At 39.0% G+C, this 10,734-nt stretch overlaps 1 protein-coding gene across 1 annotated transcript; it reads left to right on the forward strand.

Annotated features, from left to right (window-relative positions):
• The first annotated feature begins 4,616 nt into the window (after positions 1-4,616).
• Positions 4,617-8,612, forward strand: GPR63 (G protein-coupled receptor 63). Its single transcript, XM_010216996.2, has 2 exons — positions 4,617-4,676; positions 6,654-8,612. The coding sequence occupies exon 2, from the start codon at positions 6,798-6,800 to the stop codon at positions 8,055-8,057; it is 1,260 nt and encodes a 419-aa protein (XP_010215298.2). The 5' UTR covers positions 4,617-4,676; positions 6,654-6,797; the 3' UTR covers positions 8,058-8,612.
• The last annotated feature ends 2,122 nt before the right edge of the window (positions 8,613-10,734 follow it).

The following is a 10,734-nucleotide window of genomic DNA, read 5'->3' on the forward strand; positions in this document are numbered from 1 at the left end:
TGATGTCCCTATGAGGCTGCATGGAAGAGCTGCTTTGAAAATTGAAGACCTCTGTTAACCAGAGGTAAATCGTGGTGATATAAACAGCCTTTTTGCTCTTCCAGGCCCATTGTACAGAAATCGTTTTAACTACTTGAGGCACAGTAGTATCCCACTGCTGACTGAGTAACACTAGAGCATATAAGAAAAATGTTGACATCCTGGACTGAAACCTATATGGTTTGTTCTTCTTAAGGGAGCTATTCAAACCTGCTTCTTTGCCTCTGGTTTTGTTTTTTTGATGTCATTATGCCGATATCTTTGTGATTTGGAGTCATTCAGCATCTTTATGGTGTTCAGTAGCACTGTGAGGTTTTAAATAACACTTCTTCTGAGAGGCTTGGGAGGTCTCAGGATCAGGTTCCTGATGTTTCAAAACTAAGCACATCTTTTAATGGATCCAATAAAAGACTTGCAGTAAATACCTTCTGTTTGCTTGTTCATTATGAACAGGATGCTACACTAGACCTGAAAAAATAGTATTAAATGGTGAGAAGCTCATGCTTCATGGGTGAGATAGCTGAGGATGTGTGGACTAAATGAAATTGCCTTTAGTCCTATTTCTGCCAGGTGTGGATATATGACCTCTGTCTTATCAGGAGACATGACGTTTTTTATCTCTTCTAATAAAAACTAAAGTTTTAGAAAAGGGAAAGATGTTGTAATTCCAATCTTGCCCTGCCTATGTTACATATGTCACTGAATATATATATATATTTTATTATTTTTTTTCAAAACAGGGTGTTTGGGAAGGGAATACTTTGCTGAGCAAAGCAGCACAAGATGATTTGCGGGTCCTTATTCTTTTCATGGGAGCCTGCCTGGATAGGTATGTGTCGTGCTTTTTACTTTAGGTTTTGCTTTGTTGTTTGTTTGTTTGTTTTGTCAAACTGACCTGTAGTGATTGCATGTGTAATCAAAAGTTTCAGTTAATTTTAGGAAGCAAAGGTCAAAGTTTCCTTCTTGTTGTACTTTAATAGTAAAGCAGAGACATTTTATATGTGTGATATTGTTCTTGATACCACACTATTTAGCTAGCTTTTGCAAAAGGTATATGGTTGATTAAGACCATTGAAGCAGTGAGAGTTAGGAGATGAGAGAATAGTGTGACAGTGCTTGAAATGGAGAGAGAGCTTCATGTATCCTTTTACATGATCGAGAAATACAACTGTATTTTTTCATAAGAACTAAGAAAATTGAATTATTCATTCCGTTTTGTGTATTTGTGATTTAGAGTAGTAATAATGACTCCCATAGTTGCCATTTCTTAGCAGTTAATGGCTCTGTGAAGTAAGGACAGAAAAAAATTTCCTCAAGAGGGCATTTAGTTGTACATAATGACCCAATGCAAGGGTGGCTGTTTCCTCTTCCATGCTTCCCTGTGATCATTGCCACAGCAATGTTTATACAGTGGAAATGAGGAAAACTTCCCAATTCAAATTAATGCCTCTCACAGATAGTTTTGTGGGTCATCTACTCATGCGGCGTAGCTGATTAGTTTCAATTTAAGATGTGTTGCAGGTATTCAAACTGAAACTGCCTTGGCCTTAGCAGAAAGGGGTCCATGCGACACTGACAGCCTCCAGTTTCTGAAGAAAGACTGCTCCAGGATGGCCGAGTCCTGGTACTGGCCAGTGTAGAAAATAAGTTCACTTTTAGCAGATAAATTTCACAACTGATGGAGCATTTTGGCCGCTGTCCATTGCTTGTTCTGGTCTGTGTCAAGCATAAGTGTTATCATTGCACTATTTGCACAAGTAGAAAGTTCCCTGTTTGATCGTGTCGGAGTTATTGGTTTTAACTGGTGTTGGCTTTGAATATAAGATGTAATCTTTTATTTGTGGTTGAGCATGCTCTCTGAATGGAAATGTACTTACCTTTTAGCTTAGAAAGCTGTTAAAAATGGGCACCGTAGTTCTAGCAATAATTGTATTTGATGAATGAAATTTGTGTGATATTTAGCTTTAAATATCTACTTCATTGAAATGATTATCTATTATGTTCATAAAAAGAAAGTTGCATGTGAGTGAGAACCTTGCTTGAGAGAAAATGTGCAAGCCGAGTAATTTCCTGCATTGAAATGGAGAAAAAGGTGACTCTGTGGGGCTTTTTTGCATCAGAAAAGGAAGAAGTATATGTTCCAAAAGTGAAAATACTGTGACAAAAAGGTATCTGCCTCTTGCATGAGTGCTTTGATCATCAGTAAACTTCCTGTTTAAACTATAAAACCATGGTAAGCTTTGCAATTCAGCAGTGAGTCTGGATTTGAGACTATGTATTTTCTTTCTCAACAAGTGATAGGGAGAATAGTTGGTGGGAGAAGAAATAATTGCAAGGTGCATGTTTAATAACCGTGTGGATGCTGGTTGTAGAAGTCCTCTAAGTAAGAAAATATATATATGTGTGTGTGTGTGTGTATATGTATATATATATGTATGATTTACAGGAGGGTTCCTCTTGTGTTTGTTGGCTGAAATCCTAATCACTTCTTTTCTGAAATCAAGAAAAAAGATAACTAGCTGATCTGGAAGTAGGGTAGGTGTAACTCAAACACAGTTAAGCATGTAGGGTCACTGAGCACGGCAAGGTTACACACCTCAGTGATGAACGGAGTACCGAGAAAAATGCTTGCCAGGAGCAAAATTACAATTTACTCCTTCATTCCTCTTGGGCGGGAAAGAATAGCTCTCTGGTGACTTATGTAACAGCCAAATGGCTGAAGCACTCAGCTAGGTCCAGTTCAAAGCCCACTTTCAACACCAAGCACTTGGCTTGGTCCAGCTGGCTGATGTGAGGACATTACCACTTCTCTCTCAAAACTGAACAGCACATGAGCTTCCTGCTGAGGAAAGAAATCACAAAAAAGAAGGTGGATATATTTTCTTAGAGAGTTGGGATCATGAGAGAGCACATATGAGATTATATTTCCTAGCTGGATTTTGTGAATTCATTAAAAATGGTCTTTGGTCACCTCTGAGTCCATGGCCACTGAGTGGGTTCCCCTGGCTTGAGAAATTCAGGATAATACAAAAGTTAAGGCTGCCTAAATTAAGGGTGCAGAAAATTTATGTTGCTGCTTCCCTTTTCCTGTTTTGTTTTAGGGCACAATTGATGATGAAACAATATATTCTAAAACTGTCTGGAAGGAGGCTATAGTGAGGGAGAGTGCTGATCCCTTCTCCAGAATAACTGCAGGTAGGACAAGAGGAACTGACCTCAAGTTGCAGAGGAGGTTCAGGTTAGACATTAGGAAGAATTTCTACATGGAAAGAGTAGTCAAGCATTGGAACAGGCTGTCCAGGGAAGTGGTGGAGTCGCTGTCCCTGGAAGAACCGTGTAGATGAGGCACAAAGGGACATGGCTTAGCAGGCAGGGTGTTGAAGGGTTTGTGGTTGGACTCAATGATCTTGAAGGTCTTCTCCAACCGTAATGATTCTGTGATTCTGTAAAACCTTCATTCTTCAGCTTTGAACGTGAACATCTCTTATTTATTCTTAGGGCTTTTATGATACCTATTATCAACTAAGGCTAATATCGTATTCCAGAGTGTAAAGTTACGTGGTATAAACATGTTTAAAGAGCTGGAAACTTAGGTGAAACAAATTCTATTGTATACGTTTAAGTAACTGGATGTATGTGCTCCAAATACGTGCATCAGATCAGATGGCCACACAGCCTTTGCAGCCAGAGGGAGATACATGCTTCCTGTAAGTGATTCATCTTTCTCTGAGAGAGGAATCATGTGAAATATGTCCTAAATTGCCTTCTAAACCCCACTGAGTTTCTTGGCGTCCACAACATCCTGCAGCAAATATTTTTCACAATTAATTGCTAAATAATCACTTCCTTTGGCACTGCTCCTTCTTGTACTATGAGAGTCAGGAGTTCACTTTTCCTGTGCCACTAATAATTCTGTAGACCTCTCTGATACCTCTTTTTCAGTTCCATTTGAATGGAGATGGCTGGAGTGGAACTACACGTGTCACTGAAGATGCCAGCTGCCATGGATGTATATTTTAGCAGGTAGTGTGTGTAGATGTGCAGAGCATGTGCATATAGCTCCTGCTTCTCTATTGCTTTGCTAATAATTCCAGACATTTAGCTGATGTTTTCATACAGTAGACTATCATCATTACATGATCTGTGGTGTTTGTTTTCGCTGAATGGTAATAGTTGATTTAGTGTCTGCTACAGTGCTTATAATCTTATTTTTCTATACATGAATAGCTATATCTCTACCATCCCTGACTTTATCCAGGAGTGTATTACATTGTCACTGTCATGAGATCCCTCTGTATCTCTTTATAATTGACCTTTTTTATAACTGCTCTGAAAAAAATGTCCAGCATCAGAAAATATCATGGGTTTACCTTTTTCTCTTTCTTGCTCATTTGTTAAACAGCATGAACCCCGGTATAGATTTTCTTTGTAGAAATTCAAGACTTACCTTTACTGGCTCATTGCTTATAGAATTCTGAAAGTTAGTGCCCCAGGGACCTCACTTTGTGTACTCCATGTTTCTAAATCCCAAATTATTTGTTGAATTTATGCTCTCTTGCCTATAGTGCCTACAGAACGCTTCAGTTACTCTTCAGTGTTCCTGCCTTGTGGAGTCAAAAGCCTCTGTGAAACTTTGGGTGAGATTTTAAATATTCTAGTTTAAAAAAAAAAAAAAAAAAAAAAGATTTATGAAGGCAACAACAACATAAGGAAAAACAACCCATATATGCTGTGTGGCTGCTGTTTGTGCTTTAGCCTGTGATTAACATTGAGGCATTCTCTGTAAGAGTTATGACTAAATAAAAATGAGAGTAAGGAGGGAAATGGAAAATCTAGGTTTGAAGATCACCGGCATTTTTACAAGATGTCTGCACATAGCTTAGTGTGCACTTCAGCAATCTTCAAATGCAAACTGAAGTAGAGAAACAGTGACATCAATCCTGATCTGAGAGGAAGAGGTCCAAAGAGTGGAATTTGTATGACTCGATGAGATAAAACTTGTTTCTAATCATATCTTTCCATTGTGTTTTTGAAGATGAGAGAGGCAAAGATCTAGTGATATTAAGTTTGAAGATAGGAAGAGGGCAGCTTTGAATGGATTAAGAGGAGCAGGCCATAACACTAATATTCCTTGATGACTTTGCTGTGATTGTAACACAGGAATGTGGGAAGCCGCTTGATCCAGCTTAAGTTTTGTATCGCTAGAAGCCCAACCTGGGGACAGAGCTTCGGCTGTGCTGCTTTGCAGTTTGTGTGTTTGTCAGTAAAATGCTCTCTTGGGAGGAGGAAAGTTTTATTCCTCTGCTAAGCATGCGGTGCTTATTTAGTTTCTTACACACATTTCTTTCTCACTTCACTTATCTCTAATGTTGATGCCAAACAGAACCTGTGTAGACACTGTCGTGGGTTGGATTTGTCTTATAGGCACGCCAGGTTAGTAGCACAAGCTTGTTGCTGTATGTGGAGACAGGTAGGAGTTGTCCTCTGAAGGTATCTGTATGTCTCCTCTGATGAAAAACAGAGCCCTAAATGACTACTGCAGACATCCAGATTGAGTGAAATGAATCTCACTTTCTGGCTGATATTTCTTAAGAAATGCATAGAATATTTTTGGTTTCAAGCTTGATTGGATGCCAGAGCTTTCTGGGAATGTTTAAATTAGTCCAGGATAAACAGGGGGAATATTTTGGAAAAGCACCTACTGGAAGTCAGATTCTTAGCTTTATTACATGTCATTTATATATTAGAACAGCATGTATGTGATGAAATACAGTATACATAAACCAATAAAAGGAAATGCTGTATTCCATCACTATAATATTGAGAGAAAGAGTTCAGCAAAATGTCTAAGAGTTAGATTTACCAGGAAAAAGAAGACATGCCCAGTTAAATTATATGGGATATCAAGATGGACTAATGCAGCTACATCTAGACCAATGGCCACAGGAATTTTTGCTGTGGGGGATAAGGGTTGTGGAGACTAAAAAAGAAGTTAATTTTCTACAACTTGGTATGAGTCAGTCACTGAATGAAACAGAATGAAAATACTTTAATCCAGTGGGCAAGCTATTTAATAATTAATAAAAGGTCGTACGTTTTGCATGTTTACCCTGAGGCATCTGGTGCTGTCCTCTGAGATGGAACAAGGGAACTACATAATATGTGGTGTAGCTCAGATACTGGGTGTTAGTGCCTACCAGACAGACAGGCAGGCCATGGGCCTGCTAGTTGTTTGGAAACGTTACTGGTGTTTCTAGCTGTAGACGATTTCAAAGCAAATCATGAGGTTAGTTTAAGAATTATGAAATTTAAAGAAAGATACTGATTTGAACTAATCACTTCAGTGTTTGAAAACATGAACTTTACTGATGCAAAGTTTTCCACTCTTGGTAAGAGTACTGTACAGCATCAGCAGATTACAGGAGTAGCAGCTTTAAGAAAAAGACCAAATATTGCGAGATTCTTGTGACCAGTGCTTAGGAAAAGTACACTGACCTAAAATATTAATAAAGGTTTAGTAGAATCCTTTTTGACATTGAGGAAAGCAGAAAGATGATCTAGTTCCCATAAATTTCTGAGAATCTTACTTTTTATTTTTCTTCTTTTTTTTTCAGATGGAAATACTGAAATGAATTTAGGAACTTTGATGCTTTCAAACATTGAATTTTGGTTTGGTAAATGACCACAAGTAAGATATTGCCCAAACAAGCTGATATGACTTGAAGACCTTTGGTTCTACATTCATTCCTTCTGAAGCAATGGTTTTCTCAGCAATGTTGACACTGGCCCATTCTGGGACCTCGAATGCTACTTTTATTGTCTATGAAAACGCCTATACGAATTTTACCGCTCCCCAGTTTTTGCTTCGTAGTGGCACCACACAACCATTGAGATACAGTTCGGGTGCTGTGCTCACCACTGAGAGAAGTACTTTTCTGATAAACACGACAGCAATCCTGCCATCGCAAGAAGTTTTCAGGAGCTTGAGTTTGCCACTCCAGATCATTCTTTCTGCTGCTATGATATTTATCCTACTGGTTTCTTTCCTGGGCAACTTTGTTGTCTGCCTCATGGTCTACCAGAAGGCTGCTATGCGATCTGCAATTAACATTCTCTTAGCGAGCCTGGCTTTTGCAGACATGCTGCTGGCAGTGCTGAACATGCCTTTTGCTCTGGTAACCATCATTACCACCCAGTGGATATTTGGGGATATATTCTGCAGAGTTTCTGCCATGTTTTTCTGGCTTTTTGTCATAGAAGGGGTAGCAATTCTTCTTATTATTAGCATTGACCGCTTTCTTATCATAGTTCAGAGGCAAGATAAACTGAACCCTTACCGAGCAAAGTTTCTCATTGTGATTTCCTGGGCAGCATCCTTTGTCATTGCTTTCCCGCTATCCGTAGGGAACCCTAATCTGCAGATACCCTCGAGAGCACCTCAGTGTGTGTTTGGCTACTCTACGAGCCCAGGCTACCGAGCCTATGTAATACTAATATTGCTGATTTCCTTTTTTATTCCATTCCTAATAATGCTGTATTCTTTTATGGGCATTCTCAACACCGTCCGCCACAACGCAGTTCGTATCCATAGCCACCCTGATAGCATCTGCCTCAGCCAGGCCAGCAAACTCGGGCTCATGAGCTTGCAGAGACCTTTTCAGGTGAATATTGATATGAGCTTTAAAACTCGTGCCTTCACAACCATCTTGATTTTGTTCCTGGTCTTCATAGTCTGTTGGGCGCCCTTCACCACTTACAGCCTTATTGCCACATTCAACAGCCACTTCTACTACAAGCACAACTTTTTCGAGATAAGCACTTGGCTCCTTTGGCTCTGCTACCTCAAGTCTGCACTGAACCCATTGATTTACTACTGGAGGATTAAGAAGTTTCATGACGCATGCTTAGACTTAATGCCCAAATACTTCAAGTTTTTGCCACAGCTACCTGGCCACACGAGGCGACGCATCCGACCCAGTGCCATCTATGTATGTGGGGAGCATCGGTCAGTAGTGTAAAGCTGCAGCTGTTTGACATGATGATTATTTCCTTGGATTATTTGTTTTAAGCTTTGGTTGGTTTTTGTGATTGTTTTCTTTAATATGGCTCCTTGAGAATGGCCATGCAACTTGATTAAATGTTCCAGCGCTCTGTGCAATTTGGGGAAGGGAGGGACAGAGGAGAAATGATTGATTAGAGTTGGCTTTATTACCAGAGTACAATGTAAACGAAACAACAAATGTTACCTCTAGGATTCCGTGGAAATCCATTCTTTTAAACAAAAATTACAATTGTAACACTATGTCAGGTTTATGCTTACTAGGCCTGCAATTGCATCTGATTGTAGGGTTTTTATGCTGCTAAGATACAGTATATTTAGTTGATGTAATTTTTCTGAAAAATGTTGCTGCTGATTGCTGATATATTAGAGCCAAAAGGTCTCATTAGATGACTTCTATTTAATTTTAACAATACTTCAGAAGTGGTGATAGTGACACTAGAAAATGTTTTTTAATATTTCATTTTTTGTGCACTTTACAAAATTTGCTACAGAATTTGTTGGAATGTTTTCTTCTGTATCGAAGGGGTATTATCATTATTCATTATATTGGCGAGTTTTAATGAAAAACACATTTAAGCTCTAGGAGGGCATTTTTTCTTGGTATATTTACACTTACAGCCACAGACTCGCTTTTTCTCATCATTTGTAACTTTAACTGCTCAATTATTTGAGGGGTTGGAAGGAGAAAATGGGGAGATGAAAGGGAATGAGTATTGCTTGTCCTGAGGTTTAGGCTAATACGAATTCTAGACAAAGAGACTTCATGTGAAAATTGGCATAGGAGGAAAGGGTTGATGTGTATGATATTTTTGGTTATAAAAAACTCTCCAAATCTAATGATATTCCTGAAAGGTTATTCGAAATTAGGACTTGATGCCTAAAATTTACATTGCATTGGTGTAATGGTTTCTCCTTGGAGCTCACATTAGGTGAGGTATGCTCTACATTGCTCAAACTCTGCTCTCAGATATTTGTCAGAACAGGATTAGGGATATGAGGGCAAACCAGCAAAGAAACAGAACACGAACCATAGTTGGACTTAGTCTGCATGCAATCACTGGAAAAGAAAAAAAAACCCAAAACTTGTTTTCCATTTTGTGTCAAACTACAGCTATAAGCTGGCAAGGAGGAAGAACAGCTGGCCAGCAGTTTGCTACCCATAGAATTAAGCTAAATTTCCCATTTTCCCCCCTCTGATAATTACTTTATGCAGATTTATTTTTTTCTGCTTTCCCATGGCAGTGCCTGCTGCCTCAGGGGTTTGCTCTAGTGGTCTCATGTATTAAAGATCAGCTTTTCTCCCTGAACCACCTCTCTGACTAATGTCAAGTTGTCTTGATACTTGCCTTGAAAGCAGAAAGTCAAAGGTTTTTCTTGATGCTAGCCATCCAGTTTCCTAAATAATTGTATAATGAAAGATTCCTAAATAAGTATATAATGAAAGGTGAATCAAATTAAAACTTTGAGTTTGGGCTTTGGTGTTTGGTTGCTCTGGGAGTAGGGGAGGATACCTGCAGAACTTGTGCATATTTGCAGTGGGCTTTTGGGGATGTATGTAATTGAGAGGACGAAGAAAACTGTATGTCCAATTTGGCCAGGGCAAGGGTTTAGGCTTCGCTTGGCTCCAGCTCTCCAGCTCTTTCCAGCACTCCAAAGCACAAGGGTCTCTGTTCTCTTCTTGTTCCTGAGGAGCAAATGTCTACAACAAGCCATGTAGGGGATCAACTGAGTATATGAAGGAGATGCTCTGTGATGTATGGATGTCCAGGGGTCGCTTGCCTTCTGGGGTCATCTAAGAAGTTACAGCCCAGATTTTATTTAGAGCTTCAGCAGAGAACTAATTTAACATTAGTCTGTGTTTCTTGCATTGAGAGCTTTTGGTAAAAATATTGGTTATAGTTAAATTCCAGGAGTATAAAAGGAAAATTCTTTAATTACTTCATTTAAAGAAAAAAAAAATGCTTGCTCATACACTGTTAGTCAATGTTGTGGATTCACTGTAAAGGTACCCACGAGACTATGGGTTTATTGATGTCTGTGCTTTCCATTCCTTGTCAATTCCACTGGTGACAATATGTTTTTTTGATCAGAATGGCAAGCGATAATGGAGTTATGCTGTAAAACAAGAGTGTTTAAGTGTGTCTTTGCAATAGAGCTTTTATTTTTCAATTATATTTACATGGATAGCAGAAGTTTATGACCCGGGTGATATGGATTTTCTGCTTCAGAACTGTAATTCCCTTTTATTTATCTTTATTATTGAAAGCAGCAAAACTATGCTTTAAACTAATGTAATACAATGGGAGTCAACACTGTCTGTGCTGGCAGGAGCAGGCGTTCTTGCTGTCTTCCAGAGCTATATACTATTAGACCTCGCTGCATTGCTGTAGACATACTATGACATTGATTCAATGTCATCAAACGTAGCGAATCAAGAAGGAAAGAAGATGAGTAATGCAGTAAGGTCAGTGAAATTACTTTCTCGAATAGGGAGGGGAAATGTTTGGGGAACAGATTTTATAATATCCAATTTGTGTTGCTGTGAAGTAGAAATTGCAAGTGTCAATGTTGATTTGTCTAAGATAACTTAGTGTTTACTCCCACTGTAGCAGGGTTTCTGGTCAGAGCTGGAT

Source organism: Tinamus guttatus, unplaced genomic scaffold (genome assembly GCF_059628265.1).
Source record: "Tinamus guttatus ecotype Peru unplaced genomic scaffold, ASM5962826v1 Tinamus_guttatus_pri_ptg000088l, whole genome shotgun sequence".
Classification (NCBI taxonomy): domain Eukaryota; kingdom Metazoa; phylum Chordata; class Aves; order Tinamiformes; family Tinamidae; genus Tinamus; species Tinamus guttatus.

Coding starts and splice junctions, on each gene's coding strand:
- GPR63 (XM_010216996.2), top strand. CDS start 6,798: ATGGTTTTCTCAGCAATGTTGACACTGGCCCATTCTGGGACCTCGAAT.